Here is a 16,682-nt window from a genome sequence, read left to right on the forward strand (position 1 = left end):
CGTCGCTCATTTACGGACGGACAGACACACGGCGGACGATGACTCCACTGCTTGACACTCCCATTCCGTCCCCATAGCCCCCCTCCACTTCGACGAAGGATGTTCTGGGACCTCAACGTCCCATATGAGCCGCAGGCGGTTGTCAACACAGAGCTAAAGAAGACTATCGCCATACTGCACGAATGTAGGTAGGTGGGGGTGTTCTGTTCGTAGGGAGTTTTCTTCGAAGGACCCTCGTACTGCGGTAGACGTTTGGCCGTGGTGTGCAATAGTGCATTTCCATGTTTCCTCATGCACTCCATCTGACGGGTTTCACTCGTTTAGTTGGGTATGGGGCAGTCGCATACAACGTGACCTACTCCGGGAAAGAGGCAACTTCAAAGGTATGCTTCGGGGAATGATGAACGCCTACGATACAGGACGTAGCTTATGGACGTTGACCACTATTCTGCACTCCCCTCAGCCAAATCCCATAAAACCTCTGAAACTAAGCGAGATTGGCATCAAATCCGCCCAAACGACGACCGGTCGCTCGTCCCTGCATCCTATTATATCCGCAAATGTGGCAGCGGACGGAGGGATTTCAGCAACTGTCTCGACTGACGGTCATTGCTGATGACACGAGCGCGAATTACCAATTGGTAGGCACATCTGAGGGTTCAGATAGAGTAGCGGACCAGAATCTAATCATGTCCATCACAGACATCAGCAAACTCCAACCCAGTGTCATATGATTTGATCGCAGTGCAACCAACAAATGAAAAGCTCTTCCAGTCAGCCTGCAGCCTGTTCGATGTCGATATTGTATCCCTGGACATGTCCAACCGCCTGCCATTTTTCATCAAAGGACCGACGGTCAATGGGGCATTACAGCACGGGGTTTTTTTCGAAATCGCTTATGGGGCTGCTATTCGAGGTCAGGTAAGGATGATGGATCTCTCGCACAATGTGGTTTGCTGTGGCGTATCTTCCTGAACCCGGCCTTTGCCTCTTCTGCAGATGCAACAGCACGAAGGCATCTCATCAGCCATGCGGCGGCGCTGGTCCAGGCGACGAAAGGCAAGAATATCCTGATCACAAGTGAGGCCCAAAAGGCAATGGAGATACGAGGACCTTACGATGTGATAAATCTGTGAGTGCTGCCAGATTGGACACTTTTGATGAGGGAACTATCAGTGACAATGTTCATCCAGTGCGACCATTTTTGGAATGACTCGCGAACAAGCGAAAAACGCCTTGGACGCAAACTGTCGGGCTGTTGTGTTACATGCTGGTAAGAAGCACCTTCCCTTTGATACTGAGGACCCTCTTCCGGAAAGAGGGATCAACAACTGATCTACTCTCCTCATATCAAACAGCCACTCGACGTCAAACTCACCGCGGCGTACTCAGCATGGAGTCTGCCGCATCATTGAGTGCGGCGAGCGCATGGAAGCTTGGGCAGGGTGAAGAGACCGAAGCTATGCAGGAGTAGATGTTAAAACAATAGGGCGTAGAGCTTGATAGCTATACAGTAGTTGGTGATGGATCGAGGTTAACGGTTGCATTAGATCTTATGTGTATTTATGAAGAATATGGATGGAAGAGGGTCGGCATAACGGGAATGCTAGTTGTGATGGTGCTCGGACAAATCAAGGAGCATGGAAGGGGGAAAGTTCCTGATGCCTGCACGATGCTGCCCAGTTTCCGGCGGTCTAGACGGTATGGCGCTCACTCTCTCCCGTTTCAGACTCTTTCAGCAACAGCCACTCAACCTGTACAGTACGTCCTTAACTCAGCGGACATGCTAGGAATCGTTTGGCTGTTCCTTCTGTGTCAGATGCGAGAAGTCTCGAATCCCTCCGACCGACATCGACATGGAAGCGTAGGCATGCGATATCACGATGGAGAGGTCTTGCGGTGATTCCGACGATGGCTGCCTTCATGTTTATGACATGGACACAGTCCCATACTGCCCATCCTTTTCCTGTCCTCTGTTCATGCGCCGCAAGACCTAGGGAGGTACGTTTTTCCTCTCTGAATTTAAGGACGGACCATCTCTTGCTTTCCAGGCTCTTTCCATCGCAGATCACGGCATGTTTTGGACTGGCAAGTATGTCTGCTTCGTACAATCGCTGATGGACACCCGTCTCTTTTCCTTCCCGCAGGCCTCAAGAATGGTAGGGATGCAATCCGAACAGAGGAACGTTCTCTCTCAAAAGCATGCGCAAGTTGGATCTTTCCTTTTCCTTTGCAGATCCGCGCCGAACATGGACGGGACGACAGGTACGTGCATTTGTGGCTTCAATCTCATATTCGCGTCACATTCAAAAGTATTGGAGAGGGGTATAAACGGTTGGCCAGTCGCGGTCAGGGCATCAGCGCGTCTGTCTACTCGGTAAGGGGAAGAAAAACGAGAAAAGTATGAGAGAACCATGTGAGTGCTTCAGGCTATGTGAGTGTCTACGCCGCACAATATGCTTCTACGCGCGCAGTGTGATCTATGCTAGAGGAGTGCAGATAAACTCAATTATGAGGAACGTCCTGCCGCACTCAGCTCAGTACTCCTTCTTGAGGATCTTAGCGATAGTCTGCAGCTGCATGTTGGACGTCCCCTCATAGATCGCGCCAATCTTCGCGTCCCTGTAGAACTTCTCAATTCCAAAGTCGCGGGTGAAGCCGACGCCGCCAACCCATTCGATGGCTTTGCTGGCGGACTTTTCGGCGACTTGACACGCGTAGAGCTTGGCCATCGCGGCTTGCTTGACAAAATCGCGCCCTTCTTCCTTGAGACGCGCGGCGTTGTAAGTTAGCAGGCGCGCGGCTTCGAGCTCGGTGGCGACTTGGGCGAGTTGATGTTCGATGCCCTATGGTGAGTCAAAGAGAGGATGAATGAAACACTCCAGCGGACATTCTGCCGTCTGTCTGGGTCTGACGTTGCAAAGGAGGAGTTGCATACCTGGAAATCGATGATGGAGGTCCCAAACTGCTTCCTCTGCTGCATGTAGGGAACCGCGATGTCCAGGGATCCTTGGGCAATGCCAATCATCTGGGCAGCAATGCCGATGCGGCCCTCGTTGAGGATCTCAATGGCGTACTTGTACCCTTTGCCAATCTCGCCGATAATGTTCTCCTCAGGCACCTCGATGTCATCAAAGGATAGCTCACAAGTGGACGAGCTCCTGATACCCAGCTTTTTTTCCTTCTTGTTGATCTTCACACCCATCTCCTTCTCCACGGCAAAACAGGTGATGCCTTTATAGCCTTTGCTGGGGTCCACGTTGGCGAACACGAGGAAGATACCAGCCTCGGCGGAGTTAGTAATCCACATCTTTCCGCCGTTGAGGATGTACTTGTTGCCCTTTTTGGTCGCGGTGGTGCTAAGGGCAAACGCATCGGATCCGGCGCCGGCTTCCGTGAGACAGAAAGAGCCGACGGTGTCGGTTGCCAAACGGGCGAGGTATTTTTCCTTGAGGGCGTCTGAAGCGTGCTGACGGAATACGGTGTTGACAAGGGTGTTGTGGATGTCGCAGGCGGCCGACACGGATGCGTCGACGCGGGCGAGCTCTTCGACGGCGAGGATGGCGGCTGTGAAGGACATTCCGGAGCCGCCCAGGTCGTCCGGAGTTTCGATGCCCATCAACTACGTTACCAAATCGCAAATAAGCAAACTTGGAAAGCACGGCCATACATGTATCGCACGCCGGCACTCACCCCTTGCTCGAACATGCTGTCGAACAAAGCCTTCGGCATGGCTTCCTTCTCGTCCATCTCATACACCAACGGCTTGACGGTCTCAAGAGCAAACTTGCGCACTGCGGAAACATGCAAAGGCGTCGATCAGAGAAAAGGTCGCTCGAGTGACAGCACCAACGGGCCCAGCTTCATCCCCAGCTTACCAGTCTCACGCAGCATCGTCTCCTCCTCCGTAAAGTTATACAAGGAGTTGGTAGGGCTAGCCTCATTTCGGGTAATCGGCTGGGCAAGAGCGGCAGCAGAGAACCGTCTAAATCGAGGTTTGTAGTGTAAGTTATCTCGAGAAACGTGAGTGCGGACGGAACGCAGAAAGCTGAAACGACGTACCTGACGGGAGCAAGCCGGAGGCAGACAGCCGGGCGAGCGACGCCTGCAAGATTGGACCTGAAAAGACCTGCGATCATCTTGGCGATGCGTTTCGGCGTCTTGGTGAGCACTGTGGCAGCCTCCGTTGCTGGACGTGGAGGGACCTAGGAGTGAAAGTTCCTCCCATATTCTCAGGCCGGTCTTGTATTTAGAGCTTTGCTCTTCCGACGCTGGTGTGCACTACTGGGGAGCGCTCTCTCTTTTCAAGTATTTTGGGGGAGAGGACACGCGGTTTGTGAGACCCAAACGTCCGCCTGCGAGGCCTCGAGACCAGCGACGCGGCGGGAGTCGGTCCAAATGCGACAGCTTCTCCTGCCTCATCCATCCTTCCGGATCCCGGATGTATACATATGTCCGTTGTTCATTTGCCGCCAGTCCGGCCGACGCTCGGCGGTTCTTGTTTTTTTCGTCTGCATTTGACGGTACAGGATCCATCGGACGCGCGGGAGGCGGCCGGGAGGGAGTAGAGTCCTCAGTCGACCGACCGATCGGAATTGGGGGTTGTTGAAGCTCTCTCGGAAGGGAAGCCGGCTGCCGGTGGATGGGGAGAAGGTCAAACCTTCTCACTTGCACAACAGTCGCGGACTGAGGTCCAACAGATCGTGGGGTAAATTCACATGAGGTGTGACTTTGTCCGAATGCTCGCACACAACGCGTCGGAGGGCGGCCTCGCGTCGCGTGAAGTTTCCCAACGGGTGAGAGTGGGCGTTTTTCTTTGGTCGACCAAGTGAGAGAGGCAGCTGCAACGGGCGGCTATTTCATTCGGTCGGTTGACATGAAGGTGTCGCACCAATTCGATTTGCGTTACCCGATGCGCCGACAAGAGACTTTTAGTCTGGTCTTCAGTTTCATGCACACCACCAGCAACGACGGCATCCCTCGTTCACCTCAACTCCTCCGATGTCGATAGATACACTGTTGCGATGCAGCGCTCAAACACGTCGAGATATCGAATCCTGCACGCCAGGTCGTGGTGCATCCCTGAATTTGAAAACAAATATCTAGGGGAATATTTGGTGCGGTATTGGAAGATGCAGATGCGGGATGTCCTCAGGCATCGGTAGCAAGTCGTCCCTCTCCGGACCTGGTTCGTTGGCGAAATGGAACATGGCAGCCAGACATGCTTTCATGGTCAAGCTGCACTGTTTTTGCTATAGATCAGGACAGCATACCCGACCCAACTTGACCGTCGTAGCTTGAAGGGCATTACCGCGTCGCCGGGGTTATAACTGCTGCGGAATGACAGCTTTGCAGAGCTGTCTGGGTTGTCTCTGGCTGGGTTAGCAACGGCGGCGAAGTGTTTCAAGCTCTGTTTGTCAACAGCGACGCGTCTAAAGCCTATATATATACAAGAGGACAAACAAGAGGACGCCAACTACCACTGTTAAGTCGGGTCGGGTATGCTGTCCTGATCTATACCATGCCCCACTTGTATTTTGATAACGGGTCTGCCATGGTGGTGCAGGACTATTGCAAAGAACACCCTGCACTTTGCAGATGCACATATGCACGCATATCGCTCTTGCCGCCAAGACTTTCCGGGGCTCTCATCAAATATCGACGACGGTGAATCCGTCGACTCTCGAGTCTCGACCCCCGTTTGGGATAGATCATTGACATCCAATTTGTGCATCAATCTGCACCGAACTCCTAGAGAAACAAAGCCATTCCGGCCCATTCGTCCATCACGGGGCCTCCACTTTGTGACAGGTGGGTGACTTGGAAAATAAGCGTCGCGTGATGCCTGTTGTGGTCGCTCGCCGCGTACAAAGGGGTTCATATCGATTTGAACGAGACGTCACTTTCGTGGCTTTTCCGGGTGATGTCGTTTTGGCTGCATGCCCAGACTCCCGAGAATCGTCTCGCGTAAGTCGAGACAGAGCCCATTTCGGCGTAGCGCCGTTAGCATCGGGTCTACGGACCCTTGACGAGACGACGACTCGAAGCTTGTTCGCCGGCGTTAGTGGAATCCTCTGCTACAAATCGATGGACCACAAGTTCCACAACTCGGTCTATTTGGGCAAATGCAATCTGCGGCTTGACAATTGGGAAGTCAATTTGGGGCGTTACACCAATCTGACGCGTCATGAACGCGCGCGGCGAGAACTGAGATTTGGGAAATGGCACACCACCCTCTCACATTTCACCACCTTCCTCCGACCACACAAACGTCCTGAACGCTGGTGTGGGTGGTCGGAGATCATTGCGGCTTGCTGAGTTGGAAGGGCTTGGTGGCTCACTCTCACAACCGTTGTCGACAGGATGAATGGGAGTTTGTGGGGAGATGATCGGATATCCCGCCCCATGGAAAGGAACGTCGTTCGACGGGAATGTATAAATACGCTGGCGAGCAGCCAGCGCCGAGGCCTCCGGCTTGAATACTGCAAGCATTGTGTTGGCGCCTATCATCCATACCCTTTTTTTCTAGCTCGAACCAAGCAGTGAAGAGCGAAAAGCAGGACCTCATAGATAGATTTGCACACACTCGCGCAGACACTCACATCAAGTGTTGAGAAGAAACAGACAACATTGACAGGACGCAACCAGGCAGTATTACTTCTCGGATAACATCCCGTACCTCATAGCAAATGATGGACGTCCCTCTCTTCCTCTTCGGCCTGACATCCGGCGTTGCCATCGTCTCCACCGTCCAATACCTCGTCCACACCGCCAAAAAGCTGCGAACCCGCAACGCCGTCGCACCCCACAAGATCGAAGAATCCAGCGATGCCCTCGTCTCCTCCCCGACCACCACCTCATCGCCCACCCCCGTGACACCGCCGGGCTCCGACTTTGACATGGGCACCTTCACCGCGCGCGCTATGTACGGCGAGCCCGCCTCCCGCAAACCATCCTACAGCGTCCCCTCCTTCGTCGCCGGCGACGGCACGCTGCCCCGTCTCGAGCGCGAACTCACCGTCTCCTCGCAGAAACTCCACCGGATGGTCCGCCACCTCGTCAACGAGATGCGTAAAGGTCTCGAAGCGGATGGCCACACGCTCAAGATGATCCCCTCCTACGTCGTCGCCCGACCCAAGGGCAACGAGGTCGGCTCATACTTGGCCTTGGACTTTGGCGGGTCGAACTTCCGCGTGTGCATGGTAGAGTTGAGGGGTAATGGGCAGACGAGGGTGAGGCAGAGCAAACATGTTATTCCGGATCATTTGAAGAAAGGGACGGGTGGGGCGTTGTTTGATTTCTTCGCGGAGTGTATTGGAAAATTTTTGGAGGATATTGGGGAGGATCCCAAGGCGCCGAGAAGCATTGGTGAGTACTCCACAGCGGGAGCGGGATCAACATGCCCTATCATCCTCCTATTCGCAGATGCTCACGGACGTACGCTCACCACGTCCCAGGCTTTACATTCAGCTTCCCCGTCCAACAAGAAGCCATCAACCACGGCGCCCTCATGCACTGGAACAAGGGTTTCGAAGCCACCGGCGTCGTCAACCAGGACGTCGTGGCCCTCCTCAACACGTCCCTCCAAAAAGCCGACTACAACCTCACCGTCACCGCCCTCGTCAACGACACCGTCGGCACCCTCGTCGCGCACGCCTACCAGGACCCGCAGACCTACATCGGCGTCATCCTCGGCACGGGCACCAACGCGGCCTACGTCGAGCGGATCGCGGATATCCCCAAATGGAACCGATCGGGGCACGGCGCGGTTGAAGCGGGGGGTGAGATGGTGATCAACACCGAGTGGGGCGCGTACGACGAAGCCTCGGTGCTCCCCCTGACATCGTGGGACCACCAACTGGACCGCGGGTCCGAGAACCCGCGCAAGCAGACGTTCGAAAAGATGATCTCGGGGATGTATCTCGGCGAAATCGTGCGGTATATCCTCATCGACCTCATCTCCACCGGCGAGCTCTTCAAAGGCGTATCCTCCAAGCCCCTGCAGACGCCCTACCTCTTTGAAACGGCGTACATGTCGCGGATCGAGCGGGACCACTCGCTCGAGCTGTCGGATACGAAGACGGTGTTGGAGGACCTGATGCAGGTGCCGGTGACGACTGCGCAGGACCGCAGGACGGTGAAGCATGTGTGTGAGTTGGTGGGGATTCGGGCGGCTAGGTTGAGTGCGGCGGGTGTGGCGGCGATTATTACAAAGATGAAGCGGTTTGATGCGTGTACGGTTGCGATTGATGGGAGTGTATTTGGTGAGTTCGTTTGGCTGTGATGCCGTGTGTGATCATTTCAATGTCGGAAGCGGCGGTTGTTGCATGTTTGAGCTTTGAGACGCATCAACTAACATGCCATCAACCCTCACCTCTTTCCATCAGAGCACTACCCGCACTTCGCCAACCGCATGCGCGACGCCCTGCGCGAGCTGCTCGGCATCATGGCCGAGAACATCGTCTTGGAACAAGTTCGTTGCACATCACGCCTACGTCACACCGTCGGATGACACCAAACTGACTTCCTCTTCTCCAATACTTGTTCTCGCAGGCAAAGGAAGGCAGCGGAATCGGCGCCTCGTTGATTGCCGCTCTCCACGCGCACTGAGTTCTCAGCTTTTGCGCCATATGACTTTCGATACCCATCCCTCTGTGCATATTTCGTCGCAAGTTCCCCCCAGTTGGTTCAGATAGAAGTGTTACTTTCGGCGTAGACTCGCCGGCGTTCTTCTTCCAGTAGAACTCTCTTTTCTCCTCGTTGAGCAAACTTTCGGTGCCAGCTTATATGCGCCGGTTTTTCCTTCTTTCTGTCACCATCATGTTGCTTGCCGTTGGAATATGAAAAGTGTATGTCAGATCCGTTGGTGTATATATATATATAGTTGTGCCCATGGTCTAGAGTACGGGTGAAACAGGGACCATTTTTACGCTACCGCAGACGCCCAATTCATTTCCGCCTTCCCCCCTAACGGCTGATGGAATGAATCTTTTCCACAAACCCAGAGCCGTAGTGCTTGATGCCGCTCCAGAAGGTAGTATTTCCTTCCTGCGAGTCATCCTTCTCTTCCAACTTCCGGGATGGCCTACTCTCCTTCACTTTCGATGTTTCCGGCTCCCCAGAATCCACCACCTTCGCCCGCTTAACCTTATTGGCAGGATTGCCAACCTTGCCCTCATAGGCCAGCTGAGCTGCCGTCGGCCGCAGCTCGAACTGCCCCATCTCTTCCATCACCCAGACGCCGTTCGTCAGGCAGCTGTGCACATCAATCTCGGAGATCCGAGTCTTGTGCTTGCGAGCGGTATCGAGATCAGCCGCCAGCTTCTCCCTTGATTTGAGGTGCTTGCGAGCGGTATCGGGATCAGCCGCCAACTTCTCTCTAGCTATGACGAGCTCCGCGTTGAGCTCTGCCTCGACGGCTTGGACGTTCTCCAGCGTCCGCTCGTACTCCTGAATCTCGCGGTTTCCGTAGGGCGCTTTTGCGGGGTTGAGGTCTATCCGGGCTTCACCCTTTTCGATTGTAATCCGGCAGCGCGGTATGTAGTGTTCGAACCATGATCGCTCCTCGTTTACGATACTTTGCTCCTCTCGTGTTCGGGTGGTCTCGTCTTTTGTAGCATCCCCTGTTGCGGGCGCTTTGGGGAACACCGTGTCAATAGCTGCATTCAAGCGCGCCGAGAGAATGTCGATGGCGGGTTTCACGCTGGCTTCCCTGTCGGCCCGGACGCGCGCTTTGTGCGCCTCTTCTGCTTCGCGGGCCTTCGGGTAGCTCGCGAGACTCTTTTGCATCTTGGCCAACCTCTTGCTCAAGGCCTTCTCACGTTCATTCAGCTTCCACTTCTGACTGCCCGTTACGTCGTGCCTATCGGCAAATTGCACGATGTCTACTTTGTTTCCACTGACTGGGTCGTGGATCGGCACGATGGTTTTCTTGTACAACTGACTTTGTACTTGTTCTAGCTGGTCGAGAATGGAGGGGCGATGCTTTTGTGCCATGCCGTGCACAATGTCATTTGGGTTGTCGACTAGCTCGATGATGGCCAATGGGGCCCTGTCGGACGCGAGACCGCGGAAACCGTATCTGTGCAATCGTGTGTAGCCTCCCTTTCGTGCTGCATACCGCGCGGCCAGCGGACCGCGCAACTTTTGGAATGTAATTCGATCGACCTAAAGGATGGGCGTTTGCCATAGATCAGATATGGGCCGTGCGAACACAGTGAAACCCGGGCGTAAGTCCAACTTACGAATAACAGATCCTGCGCCTTCTTCAGATCCTTGTCTGTTCCTCGCTTCACGTTCTCTATCATCTTTAGGAGAGAAAAGGTAAGTAAATCTTTTCAAGAAATCTCAAGTAGGAGAGGGCGGCAAACGCCATAGTTTCGCGCGAAACACAACATCTTCCCACGAGAGGGACAACATAGTCGGAATTCTAGCCAGAAGTACCTGTCCCTACTCCTCCTCCTCTGTCCGCTTCGCCCTCTGAGACGGCGCCTTCCACCATTCTTGCGCCCTTCCAAGGGCGATTCCCACTGATTTCCCACGAAGTTTTGCCCAACCCCATCCCTAAACCTCCAAATGCGTGTTTCGCTCACTGCCCTCGCATGCCACCCGCTATTGATTCTTGTCCCCGACAGACTATCGCCCATCCAACTCACCCTATCAGCAGCCCTCTGGATGAATTTGGCCTTTGCCAGTGTAGTTTCTATGCGTTCGTGGTAAACAAGTTGGGTGAGGAGATTTTTGAGGAGGGCCTGCCTATGAGTAGGGGTTCGACCCAACTTCTTGTTCCAGAAGCGTACACCGTGCTTCATCGTGGCGGTTCGTAGGGGCGGTTATGCGAGTGTGGTTGATAAAGTTGGCGATGTGGGTTCGGGCCCGGTGAAAGAGTCCCGAGATCTACAGTGGGCTGGTGCGTCCACGCTACTCGAATTTCTCTGCCGCTTGTCCGCAGCTTCCCTCACTCCGAGTATGTTATTACACTGAGCAGGGTTCGTTTGTGTGGCACTTGAGGTCGAGCCGTTGGCTGTGGATGGTCGCAGCGAGGTGGTTGTTGGGCAATGGCGAAGGAGTGTTTTCTGGCGTTTCCGTGCGGCGGTTATGAACGGCTTCTTATCCAGCTTCTTATCCAACTGAATTGAATTCGAACGGAGAGGCCACGTGACCTCCTTTTTTTTTGAATTAGTCATCCCGCTGACTCATGCCGAAATGCACCCATCTCTCGCTTGGGGGGAAAGAACATCCCGTTTCCTCGCTCATCAAGCCCATCATCGTGCGTTAAAAAGGACCTGTCCTCCCCATCTCATCAGGTATGCGCCCGTAGGCGTCAGCCTTACGCAGCACTGTCTTCTCCTCTTTCTCTTCACCTGGCTCACTCTCGTTCTCAATATCGCAGTCAGACCGTCATGACCGACATACCCACTTCCAGCGACCCCCGTTCCCTCGCTTTCGACACACTCGACGTCTTCACTAGCGCTCCTTTCGCGGGCAACCCACTGGCCGTCGTCCACCTCCGCAGTGCTGAGACGAATCGCTCGTCTCAGCAGCAGAAGCAGATCATCGCCCGGGAGTTCAACTTGTCCGAAACGGTCTTCATCCATCATGACGAGAGCTCCCTCAGCAATTATGACACGGAGCACCACGGCACTTGGAAGATCGACATCTTCATGACGAATCAGGAGCTACCTTTGGCAGGTCATCCCGTCATCGGAAGTGCATGGTGGCTGGCCCACACCTACGCGGATTTGCAAAGCGCTACGTTGCTTTGCAAAGCTGGACCGGTGCATATCAAGGTCGATCGAAGCGTGACCCCCTTCCGAGTGGCTGCCTCAATGCCACAGGCGCTGCGGATACTGCAAGCCGGTCCGAATTTGCAGGATATTCTGCAAATGCAACGAGGATTGGTGCCCCATACATCTGCTCTTCAGAATGCCAGGCCGGGCCAAGAGCGCTTCCCCGTGGTACAACTAGTGCCAGGGATGACATTTGCTCTGGTCGAACTCCCTTCCGGAGAAGCCCTTGACACCATTGCCCCAACTCCCACTCGAGTCACTGTGCCAAGTGAAGAGGGTTTCATTGCGATGTATCTATACACCCTCCGTCGCGAGGCCGCAAAACGTTTCACTCTCCACACCCGTATGATCGAGCAGTTTCTAGAAGACCCGGCCACCGGGTCCGCTGCTTGCACTCTCAGCGGCTACCTAGCACTCCAGGCGGTGGGCGCCGATGCTTCCGCACTGGCAGACGTGGAAACTCCTTGGGAGTTCAACATTACCCAGGGCGAGAAGATGGGCCGCAAGAGTGACATTCATGTCAAGGTGTGGATCGATGTGGAAGGGACTATCAAGGAGATCCAGTTGGGTGGGTCTGCCGTTCAGGTCATGAATGGAACGCTGTGGTCTCGCTAGGTAGTAGATAGGGACAAAATGACGTATGGAGGATATTTTCCCCTTGGAGTAGTAGTAGCAAGCAATCTGTATCTTGCTGTACAGTACATACCATCATAATGGACATAGCTGGGAGCTGAGCGTATCATAGTATACGGTGGGTATGGAACGCGTTACGGAGGAAACGGAAAACGCGCTCGTCAATCCTGTTAAATTCCAAAACAGCTTGTCATTTTCGGCATCTGGCATTGCTCCCCTTCCTCCGAGTACTAACAAAAAAGGAGCAGTAATAGATCACGCAAAAGGAAAAAGTCTCATCGCCAACCCGCTGTGAGAGAGAATCCCATTGCACCCATAGACGTTCGCGGCCATGACAAACCTCACCACCTACCTAGCCGCAAAAGTCGCCCAAACCCGCAACCCCCCGCCCCACTCCAGCACACCCCGCCCACCCACGACGACCCCCATCGCACCCACCCACCACTACACAGTCCCCGTCTCATACCCCTCCCGCCCTTCCTCCGTCCTCTCCTTCGCCTCCCTCGCCTCCCAGCATAATCAGTTCGATGCCCATCACCACCATGTGGGCCCGCTCGCGACGTCACCGACACCGACGACGAGGACGATGAGGATCGTGTCGCCTGTGTGCGGCCAAGAGGGGGATGAGGATGAGGAGGATGATGAAGATGGGTACAGGGAGGGAACGCGTGGGGAGTCGCCTAGGTTCTCACCGCTGCGGGGTGTCTGGGAGGCTCCTGCTGAAACGGGCCAGCGCACGGGCGGCGGTGGGTTTGGCTTTGATTTTGATTTTGATGTTGGGGGCGGTCTGGGGGGGTGGAATGAGCGGAAGAGTGAAAGTGGGGCTAGAGTGCGAGGGGAGGGGAGGGAGGACGTAAGGCCGAGTAATGTTCGGGCGGATGCGGACGAGGAGGAGGAGGAATGTGTGGGTGGTGGGGGTGGCGAGGTGAGTGAGTCCCATCGCTCTTCAACGTTTCATTGCCGATGACCGACAGCAATGCCTCCATTCCACGTTGAATCCAGATCCTGAGAGAAGGCTGGGTATGGACGCAAATGGCCATGAACTGGAAACGGGTCTACGCCATCGCCACGAGCTCACCAGGCGACGACGGGGGTGGGTTCTTGAACCAGTACGAGTCTGATTCCGTACGTATCGGAGAAACAAGTCTGCCCTTCTATTCACCCTCACCCACACACACGGTGCTCACAGCGAGCTCACATTTTAGGCAATGCAACCCCTTCGCACCCTCCCCCTAACCCCCTCCACCCTCATAACCCCCCACAAACCCCCCACATACACACTCTCCACCAACCGCCACGAGATTCGCATCTCGTCCCCGGACTCGGTGATGGCAACGGATACCATGTCGGATCAGGCGGGGTGGGTCGCGGCGTTGAGGAGCATCACGGGCGTGCAGGGCGGGATGACCGTGATGGAGGAGGAAGTGAGGCCCGTGCCGAGCGCGCCGGGGTTGGAGGAGATCGGGAAGGGAGAGGGTAGCAGTGGTCCGGACGGTGCGGATGCGACTCACCCACCCGGTACAAGCACCACCCCCAACGAAACGACCCCCGTCTTCCGCCGCTCACCCATCCTCTCCCTCCCAACCGCCGCCGCCGCCGACCCCACCCACATGCACACCGAACTCGCAGCCATGAAAGACCTCCTCGTCAAACTCCTCGACGCGCAGATTCGACACGACTCGGACTCGGCTGCGGACGCTGCGGAGCGGTTTGAGCAGCTGAGGGTGCAGGTTGGGAGTGCTGCTGATGCTATGCGGGAGGTTGCGGAGGTTACCAATCGATTGCGGGGGGAGAACACGGGGGATGGTATGGGAAAAGCTTCACCGACTGCTGCGTCGGTGGCGGAGATGGAATCGGCGGTTGCGGAGTTGACCGAGTCGATGGAGATGCGGACGAGTAAGATTGGGAAGATGGTGCATGAGTTGCAATTAAGGAGGGATCCGGTGCCGGTTGTTGAGGCCTTGTTGGAGAAGGTGGATGGCAACATCCCTTCGGCTGCGCTGCAGACTGCTCTTGACTGGCTGATGAAGACCGTTGGGGAGTTGAAAGACACAACGCAGGCGAGGGGCGATGGCGAAAGCACGGCGGCGCTGGTCAAAACTATGGCAGAGTCCTATGTCGTGAGTCCAGAGCATCCCATCGACATGGCTGCGCTGAAAACCACGCTGACACGGCTGGCTGAGGAGACGGGCGGTGTAAAGGGCGAGCTGACGGCGCTGCGCGAAGGCGAGCGAAGGGTGGTGGAGGTGGTTGAGAAAAGCAAGGGATTGCTCGAGGAGCTCGTGCGAGATGGTGGCGGGAACAGGACCGAAGAAATGAAGCAGCTGACGACGTTGGTGACGGACATTGCGACGGCTATCGGGTCCTCCGACACCGATTCGTCCTTACGGGATGGGCTAGCCGACCTACGCGCACAGGTCGGAAGCCTGGACAAGACTCACGGCGACAAAACCGCCAGCGCCATCGACACCATCGTCGCCGCCGTAACGGGCACGTCCCAGCAGGTGATTGAAACCCAGACCGGAGAGCTCCGGGCGCTCACCACCGCCGTTCAGAACCTCGAACGCGACCAAATCGTCAAATCCGACATGGCGCCGCTACACGAAGCGATCACCGCCCTATCCGCCCAGCTCTCCGCCCCATCCTCGCCCTCCAAACCATCAGGCTCCCTAACCCAGGGCCTCGACCGCCCCACCGCGTACATGATCACCTCCATGAACGACAAACTCATCCACCTCGCCCGCCTCGTCGACCACGTGCAGGAGACCCAAAAGGCCCGGTTCACGAACCTCGAAGACGCCCTCCGCCGGTCCGCGCTCCTCCTCGCCAGCCGCACGCCCTCCCGCTCCTCGCAGCCCGACGACGAGGAGACAGAGACGGACCAGATGCTGCAGCAGCGGAAGTTGACGGATATCCGCAGCTGTCTGGGCGCGATCGAGGAGAAGGTGGCGCGGATGGGCAGGGAGGGGCAGAGCTCGAAGGATGTGCTGGATGGGCGGTGGGCGCATGTCGGGGAGCAGTTGAAGTACATGCAGAGGACGTTGGGGAGGTTGGTGCAGGTCGGGATGTTTGGGAATGGGGAGGAGGGCGAGGGTGTGACCAGCGGCGGCGGAGCAGGATCCAAAGATGCTTCTCGCAATACTGGGGGGGCCAACGCCCACATACACACGTCTGCCGTTGCCACCGCCACCGCCCCCGACGCGACGCTGACAGCGACACTGACCGAGCACCGCCACCTCCTCGCCCGCCTCCACGCCGACATGGCCGAGATCAAAGACACGCTCTCCGACGACGTCACCGGCGACCGGCTGCAGCATCTCGTGGCCATGTTCGGCATCTCGCAGGACACGCACGGGAAGGTGGCGGGGGACATGGACGTGCTGAAGGCGCAGGTGGCGCGGATCGTTGCTGCCGTCGACTCCGGTTCCACCCCCCCGACGGGGACGGGTGAAGAAGCGATGGGGCGGATCGAGACGCAGCTCGCGACGCTGGCCGCAAAGATCCCCACCCCGCCCCCGCTGAAAGACACCGGGCCCCGCCTGCTCGAATCCATCCACTCGTGTCTGGTCAGCTACCTCCCGCTGGACCTGGACGCGCGGCTGACCGCGATCCAGGACAGTCTCGCCAGCGTGTCGCGCACGCGCACCGTCCACGTCGTCGAACCCGGGCGGGCCGACTCGAACCTCACGATGCTCGCGGACCTCACCCAGCGCGAACGCGCCACGACCGCCGCGCTGGACTCCATCCAGCACGCGTTGGCGCGGATGCTGGAGTGCATGGACGCGTGCGGGATCACCCGCGGCGGGAGCGTCGCCCGCTCATCGGTGTCCGCGATGGACGTGACGGAGCTGAGGGAGATCCGTGCCGCGGTGTGCGAGGTGCGCGAGATGGCCAGGCGCGGGTTGGGTGCTTCGCCTGCATGTGCAGGTTCCACCCCGTCGGCCGCAGCCCTCGAGTCCGAGACAGCGGCCCTGCGCACAGCCCTCTCCACCCTGCAGGACACGCACGCTTCGCTCGCCGACGAAATCGCTCACCTCCTCGACCAGCGCCACGCGCTGGCGAGGGATATCGCCGCCATGGAGTCGCGGAAGATCGAGCTGGGTGCTGATGTGAAGGGCGATGGGAGGAATGGGGGGGCGGGTGTGCGACGGCCGAAGAGTGGGCATGTGATGGTGAATCGGCGGATCTCGTGTCCGCCCGGGATCAGGGTTGGGGCTGCAGCTGGGGCCAGGATTTGATGAACCGGTGGAGGGAGGGAGC

The 16,682-nt window shown here is 56.6% G+C and overlaps 6 protein-coding genes across 6 annotated transcripts; 4 read left to right on the top strand and 2 right to left on the bottom strand.

The window, feature by feature from the left end:
- Window positions 1-99: 99 nt before the first annotated feature.
- On the top strand, window positions 100-1,474 carry EV422DRAFT_563124 (RNase P subunit p30-domain-containing protein; the record flags this gene model as incomplete). Its single annotated transcript, XM_053072029.1, has 7 exons — window positions 100-184; window positions 325-383; window positions 570-641; window positions 703-916; window positions 1,000-1,132; window positions 1,194-1,273; window positions 1,359-1,474. The coding sequence occupies 7 exons, from the start codon at window positions 100-102 to the stop codon at window positions 1,472-1,474; spliced, it is 759 nt and encodes a 252-aa protein (XP_052930290.1).
- Window positions 1,475-2,537: 1,063 nt separating this feature from the next.
- Window positions 2,538-4,139, bottom strand: EV422DRAFT_549554 (acyl-CoA dehydrogenase/oxidase; the record flags this gene model as incomplete). Its single annotated transcript, XM_053071720.1, has 5 exons — window positions 2,538-2,846; window positions 2,939-3,622; window positions 3,694-3,794; window positions 3,879-3,985; window positions 4,063-4,139. 5 exons carry the CDS (start codon window positions 4,137-4,139, stop codon window positions 2,538-2,540), a joined length of 1,278 nt encoding a protein of 425 aa, XP_052930291.1.
- Window positions 4,140-6,504: 2,365 nt separating this feature from the next.
- Window positions 6,505-8,740, top strand: EV422DRAFT_23458 (uncharacterized protein). Its single transcript, XM_053065586.1, has 3 exons — window positions 6,505-7,368; window positions 7,458-8,264; window positions 8,388-8,740. The coding sequence occupies exons 1-3, from the start codon at window positions 6,690-6,692 to the stop codon at window positions 8,510-8,512; spliced, it is 1,611 nt and encodes a 536-aa protein (XP_052930292.1). The 5' UTR covers window positions 6,505-6,689; the 3' UTR covers window positions 8,513-8,740.
- A 91-nt stretch (window positions 8,741-8,831) lies between these two features.
- Window positions 8,832-10,892, bottom strand: EV422DRAFT_23374 (uncharacterized protein). Its single transcript, XM_053065577.1, has 3 exons — window positions 10,656-10,892; window positions 10,245-10,307; window positions 8,832-10,167 (listed from the first exon to the last, which is right to left on the bottom strand). Exons 1-3 carry the CDS (start codon window positions 10,809-10,811, stop codon window positions 8,968-8,970), a joined length of 1,419 nt encoding a protein of 472 aa, XP_052930293.1. The 5' UTR covers window positions 10,812-10,892; the 3' UTR covers window positions 8,832-8,967.
- Window positions 10,893-11,247: 355 nt separating this feature from the next.
- On the top strand, window positions 11,248-12,579 carry EV422DRAFT_23488 (Diaminopimelate epimerase-like protein). Its single transcript, XM_053065590.1, has one exon. It carries the CDS (start codon window positions 11,403-11,405, stop codon window positions 12,402-12,404), a length of 1,002 nt encoding a protein of 333 aa, XP_052930294.1. The 5' UTR covers window positions 11,248-11,402; the 3' UTR covers window positions 12,405-12,579.
- A 174-nt stretch (window positions 12,580-12,753) lies between these two features.
- EV422DRAFT_563129 (uncharacterized protein) lies at window positions 12,754-16,660 on the top strand (the record flags this gene model as incomplete). Its single annotated transcript, XM_053072030.1, has 3 exons — window positions 12,754-13,347; window positions 13,425-13,547; window positions 13,628-16,660. 3 exons carry the CDS (start codon window positions 12,754-12,756, stop codon window positions 16,658-16,660), a joined length of 3,750 nt encoding a protein of 1,249 aa, XP_052930295.1.
- Window positions 16,661-16,682: the final 22 nt, after the last annotated feature.

Source organism: Fimicolochytrium jonesii, assembly GCF_025526975.1.
Source record: "Fimicolochytrium jonesii strain JEL569 chromosome Unknown EV422scaffold_1, whole genome shotgun sequence".
NCBI classification, from domain to species: Eukaryota; Fungi; Chytridiomycota; class Chytridiomycetes; order Spizellomycetales; family Powellomycetaceae; genus Fimicolochytrium; species Fimicolochytrium jonesii.